The sequence below is a fragment of the Anopheles darlingi genome, chromosome 2, assembly GCF_943734745.1.
Source record: "Anopheles darlingi chromosome 2, idAnoDarlMG_H_01, whole genome shotgun sequence".
Classification (NCBI taxonomy): Eukaryota; Metazoa; Arthropoda; class Insecta; order Diptera; family Culicidae; genus Anopheles; species Anopheles darlingi.
This window is the reverse complement of record NC_064874.1, coordinates 63,570,717-63,591,056: the sequence shown is the minus strand read 5'-3', so window position 1 is coordinate 63,591,056 and position 20,340 is coordinate 63,570,717. Positions and strand designations below refer to the sequence as shown.

Genomic DNA, 20,340 nt, shown 5'->3' with positions numbered 1-20,340 from the left:
ATCGTCGTACCGCCGGTAGCGCCGGTTCCGTGGCGCTCCGATCAGCTGCTGCTCGTTCTGCTGCTGCTCGCTGCTATGGTTGGTACCTCCGGACGAATCTTTACGACAGGTGCCACGGTAGAAACCGACCGAAGCGACGTCCGGTAGCATCCGGGAAACGGTGCCAATCTTCTCGTGACACCCGGGGCCAAACCGTCCCACCGGCATCAGATTCATCTCATGCACGTACTGCTGATGGTCACAACTTGTCAATCACACACACACACAGACACGCGCGCGGGCCCGCTTCACGTCTTGTCCCAAATCGGCGCTTACCCTTAATCCCTCTCTATAATCCAGCCGTTGAACCGTCGAGGACTCGAGCGCGGCCGCGACAAATCCCTTTCACGATTCCGATTCCGTTTCGAATGATGCTCGCCACTTGACCGCCGGTTGTTGACTGTCGTCTTGTGGTATCGTTTTGCTGTCTTGTGCGCCCGGATCGGTCAGACGGTGCGCAAGTGGAACGCGCTGCGAATTCGCAACCGACGACGTCAACGACGGGCCCGAAGCAATACTTTCCCAAGATCAAGGTCGTTTGCTCACTCGCTACAGCTGCGCGCTCTCTCGGTTGCTGCTGTTGTTCACCTCCCCCACCCCTCACCCGCTTTTCCGTTTGGACCACAATCGCCGGGGGGCAGCGAAGTCGAAATTAGTTTTCACTCGTGCTCGCGTTTGCGTTTTCTACTATAAAATGGCACTCACCGGCCAATGGGGTGTTCGGTAGTAGCTGCAGTTATGACCGTAACACACCCTCGCAGTGCCCGGTCTATCGAGGTAAAAGAAAAGGGGCCAAAACGCTGGCAGTAGCCAGGAATTGCTGGGCAGGCTGGGTGGTGGTGATGACGATACACGGCGGTCTTTACGTCACCGATATGACAAAACCACGACTAATGCACCACGATCGAGGCGATCGATCGATTGATGTTGTAATGCACCTCAGTCGCTTGTTTGTTTATTCCTTCCTCGGTCACGACGGTCTTGACCAGTGCTGCGATCCGGGTATGAGCCGTGGCCACCACGGATCGATTATTTAATGCCGGGGCAGTGTACAAACACGAGGCGTGTGTTATCAAACTGACGATTAATTAGAACGTTTTTGAGATTTATGTGAGATTTCACACCTCATTCAATTTGATCACCGGCATGAATAGGAACTCAAACGGTCACTTCCAGATGCTGCAGCAGCGAAAGGATTGCAACGGATTGCAACGGATTGCGGGGATTGCTCGGCTAGTTCGTTCTGTCACACTTTCTCTTGAGCCACTTGAGCACAGCTACGAGGATAAGAGCCCGCGATGGATCCCGACAAACGACATTTAACGACAAAAAAAAGCACCTTCAGTAAGTGAACAAGTTTCGCGCACCGTCGAGGCAGGAAGAACCGGTGCCCGGTAGGTTGTTGGTGTACCGCACCACACACAAATAATGCCTATAGGTAGACCACCACGCACCAAGCACCACGCATTGCACACGGCCACGAGCCCTGCGCCCTGTAGACTGTAGAGTCCCCGTCCTTTCGGGGTGGTAGACGGGTTTCTGTTTTTTCTTGTACGATCGGAGAACTTACGCGTCACTTCGCGAGCCGACAGGTCGGTATGGTCGTCTCTGTAAGGCGCTGTGCTGTGATCTCTCGAGAATATCGAATCGACTACTGATCGTGGGTACGGAGTAGGGCAACGGTTTTATTGAGCGCGGGCTCGTTCAAACCACCAGCACCAGCGTCTAGTCTCCACGAAGATATGCGCGATCGCGGCGGGTTTGAGAGAGCGGATCGTGTTTGGTTTCTCTGCTCTACCGGGGGTTTCAGGCTTCTACTCCGGCCCTGGGCAAGGATTCGAGAGAACCGACACTCACGATGGGATCGTGATCGTGCCCGAGAATGATATTCAAATTTACGTTGCTATAAGTTATTCGCATAATTTTGAAGTTCCCTCCTTGGGAAGCTAGCAATAGGTAAGAGAATACGTTGTTGAAAGACATTTTGTCAATTAGAATTCTGCACTTAATGCTATGGTGCGGTGTTCTTCATTCCATTTTGCAGAACCTCTTGAAAATGTGGAATTCAAGCTTTTCCCAACAAACAACTACGAGAAGGGACATAGTACGGTCTGAAATGGTCCATTCATGACCGTGATATGCTCGCTATGAATCAACAACAATGGTTTCACCACCGCGTGTGCCGAAAACCCATAAAACAATGTCTAGCATTACGAATCAAAACAAACACATTCCGGCACCTTTGGGGGGGACATACATCGCTCATGGTCATCGTCGCGCTAGAAACGGTTCCAAATGATTGGCTCCCGAGGGTGCTCGGTAAACAGCCCTCACATTGACCGCCCTAAACCTCCACGATTGGTTGGTACTGTGGCGGTCCGCAGCGGTTCGCAGCTGTTACAACCGGCTTCCGCGAGCTATTACAAGGAATCCTTATCACTACGAATAAGCCGCAGCTGTAGGCCGGGCTACACGATGATAGAAGAGCCCCCCGCAGTGATCCAGCTCTTGGTGCGTCTGGTTGTCTGAAGGGATCCCATGACTTGGAACAATAAAAAGTTTGCCGACCTCCGCATGATTCATTCCGCCGAGCGACAACTACATTCACTCGCTACACTTTACCGGCTTTATCCAACTTCCAAGACGACTAGCAGTGGCTTATCTAACTAGGAAGCGTAATTAATGGCGCTCCAGTGGCGGTTGGCGGGTGGCGCTGGCGTAAGCGGCGTCGTCCTCCTCGACATGACCGGCGCACGTCACTGTTATCAATTGCGCACCTTGGACCGGGGACCGAGAATATAGCGCTTCTGGTGACACCGATCGAATCAGGTCACGTTTTGTGCCATCACCGTCACTCCAGAACAAACCCCTCGGGTGACCGGGTATGGAAAGTGAACGTTCCGTCACGATTATGCTTAATCGCCGTAGCTACAGGTGAGGCTGTGAGGACCCCGCCGTGTACGTGCACAAGGGTCCATACTCGTCCAGCGGTCCAGCCTGGTTTAATCAAACGGTGCGCGAAAGGGGAATAAAAGATCGGTTTAATTACAATGTTTGATTGTGTTGCTTTATGCAATCTATGGTGCTATCTAACATCGGTCACATCGGGGTTCGTGTGTCACGCTAAACCTGGTGCGCGCGCTGATCACGATAAATTTGTGTGCGCGATCGCGCGACGGATGTGTCTTTCAGTTGACCGTCCCGGAACCTGCGGAGCTACAGCGCCATTTTACCGGTGGAACCTTTGTCCAGGGGTAGTCCTGATTTGTTTTTTTGTGAAACACTTCCAAATTGTTGTGAATCATCGAAAGGTATCGGTGAGCCACCCAAGCGAGGGTCCTCATCTTGTCCACCTGCATCAGCTCATGATTGATGAGATGTGCAGACACGCTACGGTTGGCTACGGTCGTCCATCACAATCTTACATCACCGGATTTGTTCGCGATACTTCGAAGACTGTGACGGGAAGACATCAGTGCATCATGGGAAAATAAAACAACACAATTTTAACCGTTCCGTATGTTTTTGTGTGTGTTAATAGTGATCGATGAGTTGCAACAACTCCGTGATGCAGCGTACGCACCCCGGGATGGGACCAGAGGTGATGATTAACGAAATGAGCCACTCATTTGTGATTGACTCGTTTACTGCTGCTTTTGCCATTACCATTAAATGAATCAATTGCAGAAGAAAATATTTTCTTTCGCACAATCGACTCCACTTCGCTTCCTGCTGAGCGTAAAATCATCGGAAACAGGAGAATCCGGAGCGAAGAAATCAAGCTGAGGCGATGGAGTGGTGCTTCGTCTTCTGGACAAATGAGTAGCGCACGGTGCATGGTTGACTTGATTAACAGCAACGCATCATGCATGCACAACAGCGTTCATGATGTTGGTGTGGCAACATCGTTTTTACAACCGATGCCGTTGGAGCGTGTAGTAAGGTCTACCCCGGGCTTAAGGTACCCCGGGCCGGCCGGCAAAACCTGTCGCGGCACGCAAAACGGCTCAATAAATTACCGGCTCCTTGACGCAAAGTAGGCATTCATCATCCGTGTCGGTCCGCTTTCTGGACGGTAAGAGATGCCTCAGTGTTTCCGTCTTACATGCACGCCACCAGCTTGCTAGCAACATGAAGGATCGTACGGGATCCTGGGGAGTTGGTTGCGCACTTCCCGGAAGCAGCCACTGAAGCGACTAATTGCACGAAGGTCAGCATCCTGGTACCAGTAGGTTCTGTCGATGTCGGGATGAAAGTGCACAGACGTGAAAGCATTTCAACAGAAGCATGACCTTTACCAGTGGACCTTCATTTTGCGTCGTAATTTATATTGCCTCGAAAGTACATTTACAATTGCTTCCCAATCTCAGAATTCGGTTCGCAAGGTTGTAACTCCGAAACCGATGTCGATGGCCGCCATAATATGGTGATGAGATAACCCAAACCAGGAGCTTGCCCAGCAGAAGTTTATTCTCGCAACTGATAAGCGAAACAAACAGCAAACGAGCGTCCTTGGGAGTAACCGATTTGGATTCGATTTGTTTTGACCGGCGTTTTCAGTTAAGAGATCCTTGAGCGCAATTCATTCACAAAAGCATCCTTCAATGGATATGTGTTGTATGTCCACTCGGTTTGAGATAACTAACATCCAGCTAGAAATTTCGTACTTATCACACTTTAGCCATGAAGTAATAGAGCTGATGGACGAACTCATTAGACCTTACATAGTACTACCATCATATAAGGAAACTCATAGAGTCATCGAGGAAAGGTCATAGAGTCGATCAGGAACAACCTGATCGATTTATGACGGTGAGCTACTACTCGCTAGCTTGCACGGGCCGGTTATATCACTGTGGACTAGAGTAGCCACTAGCGCTAGACGAAGTATCGGTTCAGGAACGCAAACAAACACTTCCCGATTCCGGTTTGCACCGGTTTGAGCTGCTTTTCTTGCAATGCGAATCCACCGACTCACCACTGTCCGAGTCCAGCTGATAAGAGGACAATCTGCAAAGGACCACAGTCTACGACACACTTTCCATGTCTGTGCAATCACCGGATCCGGATCGGATCCACTTCTTGCCCTGGTCACGTTTGGTTCACATGATACGTAGATTGCTTCATTGGTTCTGCTTATCTTTCACAGTTCTCTAGATATTTGTAATAACACTTACCTTTCTTTCTTCTACGAATAGCTTTCAGCTACTGACAATTGGATGATCGATGGGAAGATTCGTAATTGTAGTGCCCGAAACAATCGCGAAGTAAGCTATCACTTCGCTATCTTCATCTTCACTTACATCAAGATTTGCGGATGCGCCGTCCACTGATTTAGCCGGATTGAACCCAACTCCCAAGATATGTGCCCCAAGAGTGACCACCAAACGAGGGGAAACGCACCAGGGACAGACCACGGTTACCGGCACCGGCAGCTCGAGCCACACCAACCACAACCACTCGGGACGAGATGTTGACTAGTAGTGGCTATGGATGCCGGTCCAAGGCAAGCATGGCATCGCGGATTCCTTATCAGCTCGGTAGTACCATCCAGTACGCATACACCAACACATGTCCCCCGGCCAGCGGGAACTGATTTCGCGTACTACTCGCGTCTATCAGTGAAACAGGGAGACAGAATTCAGTTATTACCGGTCTTTTAACTTTCTTTCACCGGCTACCCACTGGAATACGCATACAAGAAACCGGTCTACGATGGTTCGGATCATGACGGTATGTGTCGGAACCGCAGTTGATAACGCCAATTCAAGCTGGAGAAACTGGCGGGAAGGAATTGTTTGATATTAATGGCAGATCTTTGAAACCAGCTGAGCGTTAGTAGGTCATTACGGTGTAATGTAGCTTAGAATGTTTGTCCTTGAGGAAGTGTCCGACAAGTACACTTAAGATTAGACGCCCAGAGGACTTTCGTCACGTCGATAGTGCATGATGATGAAGACATTTTGTTTACTATAAACGCGATGCCGGCGGAAGATTACCACCATCGGAATGAATAAAGACAAAGGAAGGGCATGCGTTCTGCCTTTAATCAGGCAGCTGCATAGGGCTTATACTTCCATTTGCGTGACAAATGATGCAATATGTTTACAATCGTTTGAGTTAAATTACCGGTCTTCTATTGGCATTCATGGAGAATTGATTGGCCGATTGATTTCTAGGTCGTTTATTACTTCCCGGGATGAGGGCACCATTTGATAAGATAACAATAACTGAGTGGTCTTCGATGGACTTCGGTTGATGAACTCAACCCTGTTCTAGGTCGCGAAGATAAACTGCTCCTGTCGATTGTCGAGGTTGCGTACGGGAATAGCTCGCCAAGCTAGCCGAGCTGGACTTATCGAAGAGAAGCGGCTTATCAGTACAAAGCCAAACACGCGGCAGTGTGTAGCTTCCAGAAACAAGGCAAAAATTTTCCACTACGACGCAAAGTGGCACCTTCGGAAAGAGCATACGACAATATTAACCATGCACTTTTGTGTTCTTTATTGTACTGCTACTATACACGAGGTTTCTTGGTTGATCATTCGGATGTGTGAATGACGACAGACGGCATACCTGTTTACTCTTCGATGTAATCGCTCGGTCTGAAGTGGTTGATTACGTTCACCGTCCAGTCGGAATCGACGCCCTTGGTAAACTCCTTGATGAATCTGTAGTTGCAGATGCTGATTTTATCGCGATACTCAGGGAGTGCTCTGTGTCGTAGAAAATAGAAGGAATCAGTAAACGATCGCTCCACAAATGAGGTGTGACTTACCCAATGTTAAGTGGAACAGTTTCGCCTCGCTCGATCATTCCTTTTAACCCTCGAAGCACGTGAAAGACCATGGTAATTTCGACAAACCGTTTCTGGCTGTCGTCTTCCGACTCATCGAACATGACACCGACCTGGTATGGGAAGGAGAAGTACACATCCTCCTTGTCCACCCGTATGTCGTACCGTTCGGCAACCGACATTTTCGAAAGCGATTGCTTCACATCGTTTAGCGCGACACGATCGACCAGCCCTTCCAGCTGCTTTGCTTCACCACCAGCCAGAGCCAAGGAAACGACCTGAAAGATTAAACCGGAAGTTCGTTAACCGTTCAAGCTGCCGTCAACAGATTTTCCATAAAGAAACCACACCTGCAGAGCCTGTTTCGCTCCGATCACGAAATCGGGAATGTTAAAGTCCCGATCAAAGTATGGCCGAATAATAAAGTGCACCATGATAAAGTTGCGGATGGTCTTCACAACCGAGGGCCACACCAGCTGCGGGAAGTCCATCAGCATCAACGGTTTCTTCACCTTCCGGGTGGGATGCTGGTGCTCATCGGTCGAGTTCCACCGTATTTGAACCGTGTTTTGATTGCCTACCACCGAGGGTCGTGAAGAAGCCGGTAGAAAGTGAACATAGCCGTTCCAGGCCGGCGGTTTTGCTACGGTAGTGTGGGCACATTTTGATAAGCTGGAGAAGGAATTATTATTGCAAACAGCCGGAGTAAAGCGCACAAAATTGCTGAAAAATTTATGAAATCGTTTTCCGGAATTTTTCACAACAAACATCGTGATGACAGATAATCACAGGCCCATGCAGCATAAACGTCGCCCATGTAGCTACCCCCTTATCCTTCTCGGAAAACCAAAATTATTTAACAAAAATTGAAGTTGAGTAAAAATCAAGAATATTCAGGATGATTAAAAATATTACAATTTTCCACAACTTTATTGTGACGCTATTATTTGTGTTAGAAATTTTTTTTTTTTTTTTTAATTTTGTTATGTTGCCCAGCGTCCAGACTAGCAGCCCCATTATCAAAATGTATGCCACCGGGTCTATTATTGTTTAATAGACCAGAAATTGTTCTGGCGACGGGTCTATTAAGCGTTAATAAACCCGCTTACATTCCTTTTTGTCGTCGATTGATGGTGATCATCTCAATTTTGTAGAACTAAGTACGATGGGAATGGAAAGTGTAAGTTAATCATTATCATTTACTCTAAAAATGATTATTTCTAAAATTCAACAAATTCAATTTGAGTGATGGATGTGAAAAACAAAAGTACTTTTGCCGTAGCAAATATTCATAACTATCTGAGTCACATGGCCCAAGTCCCTAACCTTTTCGTTATGCTTGCTGCGAATGCTTGATACAATATCTAGTGTCTTTACTTAGCTATACTGGTTAACCTACGATACTAATCTTTCGCATGATCTCTACAACGTTCTTGGAAATTTCTTTACCAAAAAAAGGAAGATCGAATGAGTGTGTGGCTAGCACATTTCGGGTATCGATTGACGTTGGTGGTCGTCCAGGGCGTTCTTCCTCTTCAAAACATTCCCAACCCTCCTGGAAATCTTTGTATCACCTGCAAATATTTTTTTTACATAGTATCGTTACCAAAGGCTTCCTGTACTATTTGTATTGATGTATCCGCAGCAGAAAAAATATGTTTAATGTAAATTTTTTGCCTAAAAATTTGCGACATGGCAAAAAACGAATAATGCACTTTTAGCAGTTAACAAAAAAATACGTATTTCAAACACTACAGAATATTTTGACTTGAAACTTGCCATGGTTGTCAATAACACTGCTGACTATCTGCTAAAAATATAAAATTAAAGATATCCCTTTATGCGGGCAAATTGTATACCGTGTCACCTAACTTTTTAAACACACTAGCAAAAAGAAACAAAATTGCACAGGAATAGTTGTTTTCGTTCATTGGATGGATTGGGGATGATGGATGATGGATGATGTAGTGCTCGATTAGCACACGGAGTATGAAGAATTTAGATTCATCGAAGTAACGGTATCAATGGCTTACATGCAGTTAATTCCATCTTATTGTAAGTCATTCAACAAAGCACAACTAATTGCTATCAGCTGCGACAAGCACGCGTTGCTGTTATCTTCGCTTACTAGTTGAGTTGCTTGCTTTGAGAGAAGGTTTGACCAAATTATGCATGTAGAAGGCAAAGTGTTATCCCGACAATGCGAACAAACGGGCCTGTATAGATTTTTGGGCCAATGCACGCGTCTTATCAAGTGACTACTGCGGCAGCTTGCAATCATTTAGCACAGCATTACGTCATGCTTATCAAGTGGGTAGCTCGTCAAATGTTTCGGCAAACAGTATGACTAAAAACAGTGTATTCATTCATAATCGGATAAGCGTTTTCCAACTTTTGAATGATCATAGTTCATTTCTTCATTGATTGTCCAAATTTTCACAAATCAAGGAATATTTATTTTAAGGTGGGATTTTAAATAAATAATAACGAAGCATATTTTTACCAAAAAAGACATTAAAAACAAATCCAAGAGCATCCAGTGATGGAAATCCATTTTAAATGTAAACTATTTTTTTAGAAAGTACTATTAAATAAGCCGTCATTCCAGTACGGCTGTCTAATTTTTTTTTTACTTACTGTACACATTCTCGTTGATAACCATACCAGAACGGAAGCCGCAATCATATTGAAGGCATCTTTTTTCCGAGCATGATTTAGTGTAAGACCTTCTTCCAAATAGGAAAGCACAGTTCAGATCGTTTGCCCAGTTCAGAAACGTCTCTATTTTGTTCAAAATGAAACTGATTATTTTTATTGTATTGTTTTGTGCTCATTGCTATGTAAGGGCTGCCTCCGATAGCTCGGATAACGCGAACGCTGTCCGAGAACCATTGCCAGTGGATGGAATTATGGGGTTCGGGCTGGAGATACTGCTGACAAAGTTGGAGTACATCGATCATAAATTGTCGGAGCTTCAATTTCAAATGCACGATCTCCAGGAGCAAATGGCAAACATCCATGTCGTTTACGAGAAGACACCGACAACCCCAGCAACATTTTCATCCTCCGCAGCTACCACAACGACAGCACCAACAAAAAGTCTAAAGCAAAAGCTGCCTCAAGTTAAATCGTGCAAGGATGTAGCATCCAGAGTGTCCGGAGTTTATCGTATTCGTGTTTACAACATTAGTTCACCGTTTAAAGTGTTTTGTGAGCAAGAAGTGTTCGGAGGCGGTTGGGCAGTGGTGCAGCATCGATTCGACGGCTCGGCTGATTTTAATCGTAACTGGCCAGAATACCGTGATGGCTTCGGCAGTTTAAAAAAGGAATTCTGGCTCGGGCTGGAGAAAATACACCAGATCACGTCCGCTCGGGCACATGAAGTAATAATTGAGATCAAAGACTTTAGAGGCATTTACAAGTATGCACGCTACGATCAGTTCAAAGTAGATAGCGAGAGTGAAGATTACAGATTAACTCTAGGAAGTTATGTTGGCACTGCAGGTGATTCGATGTGGCGTAGCAACGATATGAAGTTTTCAACCAAGGATCGTGATAATGATAATGATAGAGAAACTAATTGTGCTCGTGATAGGGGAGGTGCCTGGTGGTACAATAGTTGTGGTAGTGCGAATTTGAATGGAATGTACAAACATTTAAACAGTTTAAAATCGATGTTTTGGCATCACTTTAAAAGCGACTATCGAGGATTGAGTTTTTCCAGGATAATGATCCGTGAACTGTAAAATTCTGGTTGCACCATCCAGGGGGGCTGGTAGACAATAATTTGTTTTTATCTGTAAATTTTGATACGCCCGCCCGAGTTTGGTACGCCGAGCATCCTTATTATTCAAATCTGCAATACTAGCATTTTACTCTGCTCGGAAAGGTAATGATACTAAATTAGTCAACATGAAACGGTGAGGAAATAGCGTTATGTTCTTATTGTTTCAAAGGAACCTTCAACAGTTAAAAGTTTACCATTAATTTGAAATAAAAGGTTAATATAAAAATATAAATACGACTTAGTTTGATTTTATCACTCATAATTATGGTTCGTTTATGATTTGTTTTATTCAACCTTTTCTGATAAATTTCTCCTTTCGCACAGCTTCTCAACTCTCTGTTTCGGTGTCTTTGGACTTTTTCCGATCTTTACAGGGTTCTGCACGTGACAGGAATTCACCACTCGGCTTTCAGATACACTGGCATGTTCCTGTAGGATGCTCGTCCTTTAGCATCACGATACTACTCCACCTTCACCATCCAGTTCAACCAGCACAAGGATTGTGGGGTTCTTGGGTCGAAAGACGCACGCTGCACTTCGCTATCCGCTGCGTGCTGCTTACCATTTTCTCCTCTAACGTAGTCAGAGCCAAAGCCAAACCTCACATCCCACCGTACACCAGATACAAAGTCATTGGGGTGTTTCGTTCTTATTTCGCGGCAACACTTTTCTTTTCGCCGACAATCTCTCCAGCAGTTGGGGTTGTCCCTTCCCTTCTCCATGGGATAAGGGAGCCAGAGCGTGCGAGAAAGAAACATGTCGCTCTGGTCGAAAGTTCCCAAAGTACACACTTTGGGCTCGGCTCGGTTCTTCTTTTTTACTTTTCGGTGATTTGATTTATTTTGATTTGATTTGTTGAGTTCAAAGTTGCCTCCAGCATTTGCTCGAGTTGCGACATCATCTAACGAACGCTGAACGAACGAAGGAAATGTGTCGATTCCGGACAGTGACACAACGGCAATCCCACGACGACGATCACCGCGCCTCGAGGAGTGTGCTGGAGCGTCCTCCCTTAATTCAATCAACATAAATTACAGTTTTGTCAATCGAATGAGTTAAGTTCGGCATTTGTGATGTGGCACACCGTGGCACTGACACTTCCATAGGCAGCCGGCCAAGCTAAAGATGGCCGCATTCGTCAAGGGGTGGAGTGCTGCTACTAGCTGCTGGCTGTAGAGAGTGAGAAAGGGACGTTATCTTCTCTTCTCTGCCCTCGGGCATTATCGAACGCCCAAAAGACCAACAGAGGACAGCATCTCAGGCCGAGGCTGACCTTTGTTTTGACACACTGGCTGGCCGCGCGTGCAGTCAAAGGGATGGGCATGTAAATCGTACCCTGTGAGGGGGGTGGAAACAGTCAAAAACAGTCAAACTGGTCATCCTCCCACAACCGACATCGATTGTCTTCCTCGGTTTTCCCTTTGCTTTGCTTCCATCTCCGATTGGACTGTAAGTGAACGAATGGCGTGAAGGAAGGGAAGAATGCGGCCAAGAACGATGACTCAGGTAGCATCCAGCAGCCGTCACCTGGCGGCAATGTGTGCGCCTGTCATGGACAGTCCTCGTAGCGCAGTTTGCCAGGACCTCTGACAGTGTCGGTGGGCAGGACCTTGCCCGGAATGTCATAACAGAATCATTTTCCATTTGCATCAATTCCCGGACATCATTGGAGAACGAACGAGAATCGGTCGTTCCGCCATTTTGAAAGCAATACGCGAGTGCACACTACCCCTAGTGGCCAGGTAGTAAGTCCGTGGGCTTTACATTTTTCCAGAAAATGGACGACCGAATGTAAGATGAAGATGGACATCTTTATGAGTAACAGGCACAACCGTAAATATACAAATAGGAGGTAGCCATAACAACCATCAATAGGAGCTCCCTGGAAACAGTTAGTATGTCGTTCTTGTCCACAAAATGGCATTCTTGCACAGTATTTATGATAGTTGGTGCTGCTTTATCTACAAACCCTGTATCGTTTCGGTCATCTGCTCAGTTGTTTTTCGACGTAGAGCCTGGAACTAATTATTTCCTTCTATGAATTCAAACAAAATTCTGACAGAAAATCCTTGTATTGACGCCAGATTAGAAGAACAATTAAGGAAACGCAAATACAGAGAAAAGACTAACCTTGTGCGCAACAACATCACCTATATGGTCACGTGCGTCGTGCTCTATTGAGAAGGTTACCCAATCTAACTGCTGCATGTTTGCAGTTGATCCAGGTCGCGGTCGAATGGAATGTCCTACCGTCCATCCGCCCGTCCGTCCGTCGGTCACTTCCCACACGAAACGATTTGTTAGCATAATGGAATCAGACTATTAATGCTCATAACGGCGTGAATGAGATATATAGAAATGATTGCGCCCGCGAAACCGGAAACCATCCGGCCAGAGAATCCTGCCAGAGAACACACAGATAGCGACTGCCAGGTTGGGCGGTTTCCGGGCTGTGATGAGTGTGTGTCGAAGCGCGCGTTTGCGTCAAAAACAGATTCGGAAAAATTTGATGAAATTTATTTCCCATTTCTCGCGCACCGGCGAATTGCACTTCCGCCAACCCGATAGCGAAGTCAACGGACCGAACGGAGAACGCCCATCCTGGCACGAGGCATACCTAGAACCCGCGATGCAATGAGGAATGGGGTACAGGGAGGCTGAACTAACAAACTGGCTGATTGACTGGGCCGACGTACCGGACACCGGATCGGTGGAACGGAGTGAAGTGTTTGTATTTCCGCTTTTCCAGTTCACCTCCAGCATTCCCATCAGGAGGGGCGCGATCCGCGTGCCGAGGCGTGTCTGCTTCGACAGGAGAGAGAGAAAAGGCATTGGAAAAGATAGTTTAGAGCATAACTGTGTGCTATAAAGCGAGTTCTACAAGTGATTCGCAAAAGACAAACGCTCTAGATTTTCCCCTGAGGATACGGCAATCTCGGTCACTGAAGTGGCAAATCCCTCTTCCCCCCCCATTTCCAGGGTGTAATCGGAGGCGTGGAATATGCACGAGACGAGTGCTGCGAGTCGTAATGGGAAGTGTGCACCGCGGTAGTCACAACCGACCGTTAGCTAATCATTAGGCCAGCGTGAATTGTAAACAGAAGTCGACACCGAAAAGACCGTTTAGCCGTGTCTGAGCAGCGGCCCGGTGTGGGTTTTCCGTGTAGGCGAATCGCCCAGCGAATCCCTTTCTGTGGACCTCAGGGCCGGCGGTGCATGGGAAAATGCCCGGGCCAGTCCGATTTGTTTGTTTTCATTTCCATTTGATGCCATCCGGGTGACGAGGGAATAAAGAATTATTTGATTAGCATTCATGGTTTTGACCGTGCGTCTGGTAATGACATAATTGATTTAACGGCGATATCGCGATATGCTACCGATAGGTGGGCCCGAGTCCACGTGACATGTGACTGGAGTTTCCTATGGGAGGCAGGAAGGTCTTCGATTGTTTTCAAACGATCGGAATGAAATTGGTTTCGTAAGCTTCGGTGGAGTTAATGCAAGAGCTGTTTAACTTGTGGTACAGTCGCTTGTTATCAGGATTTCAAGTGCTGTGTTCATGCAAAAAATAAGTTTTCGTATGATTTAGGTTGTCCAGAATCATGTATTTGAGTGTTGACATGGGGCGGCAATGTCGCATATTTTTTTTCATGAAAAAAAGGTTTGAGTGGAAATTAAGGAATTTATTCATTCGTTTGGAAGCAACAGCATTATTTAACATTACATAACCATAATTTCTAATGTTCTGGACTCAATTGTGTTTGTGACAATCGTCACCTGTTGACAACAATGCTAACCTGTACTATCTAATATGAATACATAACATAACAAGTACATTTATGGCCTTAAGTTATTTGTTATAAACTTGCTGCATGAGGTAAGAATCTATATTTATGTGGGAATGTTTTATCGGTCATTTCTATTCGTCCGAAAAGCAACTTTCTAGTGCTTAATCACAGAGATATTACATGTCCTTCGTGAATCTAATGATAGAAAAAGAATTGTCGAAATAAATGCTGTTCAACTAAATCGTTTAGAAGGATGGTCGTTGTAATTTCTCACTTGTTTTCTGAAACAAGAATACTTTTTGCAGCGATTTAATTCAATATATGTTAAACATAAGGCTCTCCCGTCATGATATAAGTAAAAAAATCGATTAAAGTTTCAGTTATGAGCAGCCCATATTCAATCTTTTACACAAGCAACCTGATGAAATTATATATAAAGAAACTCTTACAGAAATGACTAAGAAATATTATTAAATCAGTAAGCAAGTAAGAAGAAATCTTTGTTGCAAAATAGCCTAAATAACCAGCTATTTTTTATCTATTCATACGACACAAGCACAAATTGATGCTCATAAATGGAGCTTACAAAAGAGTTATCTGTTCTGCTAAGCATATCGGATAATGGAAAGCGCACAAAATTGATTGAAATAATCATTTAATAAAGATAGAAAAATGCTGAAGAAATATAACAATTCAATTATTCATTGTTTCAAAATAAAAATAGTTAATAATAACTTACTCAATGCAAACTATCCACTAATTGCGTCGACACCATGTACGCTCATCAGCATTTTATGAAAAGTTTGTAAAACTTGTGTTTCGTTAAGCATACTGTTAAATGTGACCAAACCGCAATCTCGTAATCACTCTTTTGCTAACTGCAAACCCACTCAGCATCGCCCACAGTGAAGGTCCGCACTCGCTATAATGCTTCAATCTGTCCCTCCTGCCCACTTCATAGACGATCGATAGGCACGAGGCAGTAGAGTCCATTATGCGAAATCCGTGCGCATACCGCTCCCTCCTCCTTTCTCTCCCATCCCCCCTGCACCTCCCAGAGGTAAGAGTCTCGGCTACACCTGACGTTGCCAACAAAATGCCAAGCCTTTTGGCCTATCAATCATAGAGCAATCCGGATTTATTCGATTGAAATCCTCGCCCGGTTCAGTGCACACGGGGCCAACATTCATCTGTATGCAAAACCACAACACCGCCTACCAACACCAGACGACTACTGTACCGGGCAGGCACGGCAAGTAGCTGGCGCCGCCGCCGCCGCCATTTGCCTACTGACTACTCGACTCCGCTTCTCCTGACCTCCCACCACCAGTAAAGGATATGCAAATGAAGTCAAAGCTGCTGTTTGTACACACAGAGAACGGCGGGCGAACATTTGTCAACGAGAGCAACGAGGTCGGCGAGCACTACTCCTGGCCCGGCCCAAAATCGATCGATTCGAATCGTTCGAGCATTCCAGCTTCTGCTCTACCTCCCAAACAGACCCACCGATACCAACATGCTTTCGACTTTGAATGGAAGGAAAAGTCTTTCATCATCATCCTCACCATCGTTGCCATCGTCATCCGGGTCTTCGTCGTCGTCGCCAATGTCATTCCCGCCATCCCACTTGTCATTTTTATGTCCTTTCGGGTGGTAGGCGGCCACAAGTTGTGCTCTGCTCGCAGAAGGCGCGCACCACCACCACCACCTCCACCACCACTCAATCAACGAGAATTATTTTTCCTAATGTTATCTTTTATGTATAATTTATATTCCATCGCGCGCCCACCTTCCACTTATATATTAGATTAAACCGCCGCCATTTAACATCTGTGACAAATTTTCAATATTCCATTAACGGTGCTGCGGGTCGGTCCGGGATTCAGATTTAAGCCCTCTCCGCCCAAACCTCCCCCCTCGCTCAAACACAGCTCTCTGATGGCACTTTTGCATCGTATTACCGTTTGCTACCGGGACTCTTAACGGCCGGTGCCGGTGCTGGTGCTGATGCTGGTGCTGGTGGCACGGAATGCGAACGACGTTCATCATCGGGAATGTCCGGAGCCACGCCGGAGCACACCACACTGAAACACTGAACGAGCCGCTGTGGCGCTGGTATGAAAATCGAATTTAAGTGAATGTCCTTTCCTCAACGCTTGCTGCGACGCGAGGGAGGGAGGGAAAACTTTTCCTTTTTCATCTAAAATGTCGTTCGTCGTCGTCGTCGTCGTCATGCTTTTGCTCATCTGATGCTGACGCTGTGTTTGTTCGTTTGTGCTTTGCGCTGTGTTGGTAATTTGACTGATGAGCAGAGCATGATCGCCCCTGCGAAAGGACGGAGCGCCATCGCCATCGCCATGGTGGAAAGTGGAAAGATTAAGTAGGATTAGGAGGGCTAGATTTATAATGTTGTCCCGTCCCCGGCGTGTATGTGTGTGTGTTTGCGGAGGGGCCATCACAACCGTGTCGGTGCTCGGTGGAACGTTGGATACCGGATGATGACGCTCTTTGGCGCTCTATCCTCGAGCTGCGTGTTCTACGGACCTAATTAGTTTGAAATTTTCGCTCGACGAGCGGCCAACGCGGGAATTGTGATCGATGAGCATTTCATTCGGTTGCTCGGAGTGCTTGCACAGGTATGCGTTCCACGAGTTGCGTTTGGTTTGGTTTGAGATAGAAAATTCCATTTTTTCAGTCTCATTTTGTCAATGTGGGTTTTCAATGGAATGAATACTTGAGTCCTTTTGGATTCAGTAATTTGATTCCTGAAGTATAGACGAGTTCAAAACTGAGTTGATAATATGCTCGCGAGTCGCAAAAGATATGTATTATGTTTAAACACGTATTAAAGAAGATTCTAGTCCAACATTTGACAAATTCAAATTCCAGTAAAAGGTTGATTCTCAATGGCAGATCGAAAATAGGTCGAATCGATAACAATCCAGCCACCGCTCGTGTCCGTTGAGGTCAGATCAAATGGGAAGAGGACGAAAAAAAAGTGCAAAACAAAAAGAGGGAAAGAAAAACTCCACCGTACGATCCGTCGATGCCATTAATTTTCCAATCCATTTGCGCGCTCGCCACAGTGGTTCTCTTCGTGGTTGCAATCGTCCGTTGTGCCAATGGTGATCGCCATGGCCATGGCCATGGAGCGATACTGCCAGCAGCATCACAAAAAGTGGTAATTGTGCATCGTTGCATCGACAGGAGTAGCAGCAGCAGAGCAAGGAACCACCAAAAGCATCCGAGCAACAGCGACACGACGACGACGACGATGATGATGGTGATGATCAGCGTTAATCAGTTTATCGCACGGTGCAACGAAACCCAATTAAAGCCCGGTCCACCGTCGAACGACGTCAATTATCAAGCATCTCTCTCTCTCTTCAAGCATCTGCTCTCGATTGCACTGCATCCGGAGTCCTGGTCCTCGGGGTAGGATTGTGATTTACACTCCGGAACCGGACCGAGAATTGCGTTTGGCATCGTAGCAAGCCGAGAGAAGGAGATTGCATTCCGGTGTTCGATGCGCTGCAAGGCAACCTTCTCCTGACCTCGGATGCGAATGCATCACGATGGCAACGATCGGTTGGCACGATGTGCCGTGAAAAAGGGTCACGTTCTGATGTCATTTCCGATTGAAGGCTCGATGCCAAACGTCCTGCAACGTTGAATAAAGCCGTCCCCAGAACCGAACCTATCCTTGTGTGTAGGAGCATTAAAAAAAAAACCCATAAAAAATGGTGAAATGCAAGAAAGGAAACACCACACACAACAATCAAATCAACGCAGTGCCAGAGAGCGAGAGCGAGAGAAAGGAGCAAAAAGCGGTGGAGTTTTCATTTTTAGTGAAAAATCAATAGCTCACACGGAAAGGGACCGGGGGAACGGATGTTGTTTTTTTTTTGGGGGGGATCCGTCGTCGCTGGCCCCAAACCGCGTGATCGCTTTCCCGCCGTCGAAAGTTGTTGGAAAAGTTAATGCGCCTCCACCGAAGGCATGGGTTTAAATGATTTTTGTTCGCCGCCTGCGCCGCCACCGCCATTGGCTGCGTCCCGGAACGGGACCTTTTGTTCGGTGGTTTTTGGGGGTGACCGTTATCGATCGGCCCCCGGATGGGAATGCCTTGTCCAAAATCAAGATCCACTTAAAGTTGAAGAAAAAAAAACCGACGGAAAAATGGGGGAAAAAAGGCTAAAACAGAACTAAACAACCGGACCACCAAGGGACCAGCGAGCAAAGATTCGAAGACCCCGAAGACCGAGCATTGGCGGCCCTTCCTCTCCTCTCGTCGTCGCCGTCGATAATGTTGAATATTTATGCTTTGCTGTTTCGATCTATGTTTAACCTCGCAAAACCTCACAGCTCCGAACGTACGAACGAAACGAACGAACGAACGAACGATTCCTCGACCTGCTCGAGCTCCCCTTTTTAATGCTCCAATTCGGGGGGGATGGTGGTTGTGGACTGGGAGGCGACAGGACGGGGAGATCGTTAAGCGCAAGCGGGTTTTATGTGTTTCACTTCGGCGACTTGCGACTGGAAAGCAAGCATCGTCAGAGCATCAGGATCCTACTTTATGGCAGGACTTTTGTGGGTGCGATGGGGTAGAGGTGAGGGTTGATTTTGTGTTTCGTCAGCGCACCAATACATACACGGTTTGTGAGAGTGTGAGTGTGCTTGAATGTGTTAAGCTCCACCCCTCTGAACATGAAAACGCCCCTTTCTCGGAATTCTCGCAGGCGCGAGAGCGAGAAAAGCAAAGAATTGCGAAGGAGAGAACGAGAAAAAGATAGCGAACAGTGTACGCCGCGTGTATGTGAGCATCACGTGTGTGTGATTATCCTTGGTATCGTATCCTTCAGGATAAATGTTGAAAAGAAGGTTCGTTAAATAAATCAGATTAATTTGGGTTTTACATATCATCTACACAGCTTTTGATGCTTAGGTGATATGACGTTTATTGTCTTAGCATTGCGCTGAATCGCAAATCGTCAATGATTAGTTGAGAAATCGGGCCTGAGTTGATAATTTTGGGCGGGCCCAAATTTTTGAGACGATGTTAGTCACCGAAATACGAATTAAACGATGAAAACGAAGCAAAAGCAAATGTCAGAAACGATAGATTACGGTAGCGCTGCTGGTTATAAAATGAAAAACAAAAGCATTAAGATTAATCCTTCGAGCTGTGGTTTCAGATGTTGCCAGATATCATCATGCTAAGCACCATCATCCGGTTTTTTATGTTTTCATTCTAGCTATCTAGAATCAAATCACTGTCTTTTAGTGTTTAATGGGAAATAGGAGTAAACATTAGCAGAAGATAATAATAATTTCATCCGACGTCTGATTTCTGGTGTTCTTAAATTAATAGGAATTATACTGTAAAGTTAGCTGGGATAATAGTTTGAACTTAGTTGATTGAATAAATGAACCGTGGTTTAATTCTTACCAATTAATTCCCGTTCTACAACATTACAGTTCTCCCAAATATTTAATGTAATGCTAAACGGTTTATTAATATTGATCTCTTCATGTTATTCTAGCCATTTTTATGGTATTTGGTTGTCTTATTTGTTAAAAATCGTTTGTTATCTGCGCCAAAATAAGATTTCGAATATTAGGATTGACGTCGGGCATCAGAATCGTCCTTATTTGAGCTAGGTTGTTTAGATGCTTTGTCCCACTTTAGTTAATTCCTATCTATTTTGCATCGTATATATTCCGTTTTCAAACCGGGAATATTGGAAATTAACATTTCTTCTCGAAATAATAACATTATTTCATTTTTCACTCTATATTCACCCTTTCCAATAACCTTTGCTTTTGATTGTGTCCATTAAATACCATTAAGCTATGCAACTACAGTACTACAAGATGCAAAAGAAATTACAACAAATTTATAAGTAACAAGTAACAAAACATCTACT

General features: G+C 45.7%; 2 protein-coding genes across 5 annotated transcripts in view; both read right to left on the bottom strand.

Annotated features, from left to right (window-relative positions):
• Positions 1–5,529, bottom strand: part of LOC125948037 (nocturnin) — a 17,797-nt gene extending 12,268 nt beyond the window's left edge. The window contains exons 1-2 of one of the 4 annotated variants that reach the window (XM_049673665.1): positions 316–794; positions 1–231 (exon numbers count right to left, since the gene is read on the bottom strand). The exon at positions 1–231 is cut by the window's left edge and continues 350 nt beyond it. In XM_049673665.1, the coding sequence (XP_049529622.1) occupies positions 1–216 (216 nt within the window). In that variant the 5' untranslated portion in view covers positions 217–231; positions 316–794. Of the gene's footprint in view, positions 795–5,216 lie in introns of those variants that run through there. The other 3 variants (XM_049673667.1, XM_049673671.1, XM_049673664.1) reach the window with 3 other exon arrangements.
• A 998-nt stretch (positions 5,530–6,527) lies between these two features.
• Positions 6,528–7,624, bottom strand: LOC125948042 (m-AAA protease-interacting protein 1, mitochondrial). The gene is made up of 3 exons (XM_049673679.1): positions 7,186–7,624; positions 6,818–7,113; positions 6,528–6,755 (listed from the first exon to the last, which is right to left on the bottom strand). The coding sequence occupies exons 1-3, from the start codon at positions 7,603–7,605 to the stop codon at positions 6,620–6,622; spliced, it is 852 nt and encodes a 283-aa protein (XP_049529636.1). The 5' UTR covers positions 7,606–7,624; the 3' UTR covers positions 6,528–6,619.
• Positions 7,625–20,340: the final 12,716 nt, after the last annotated feature.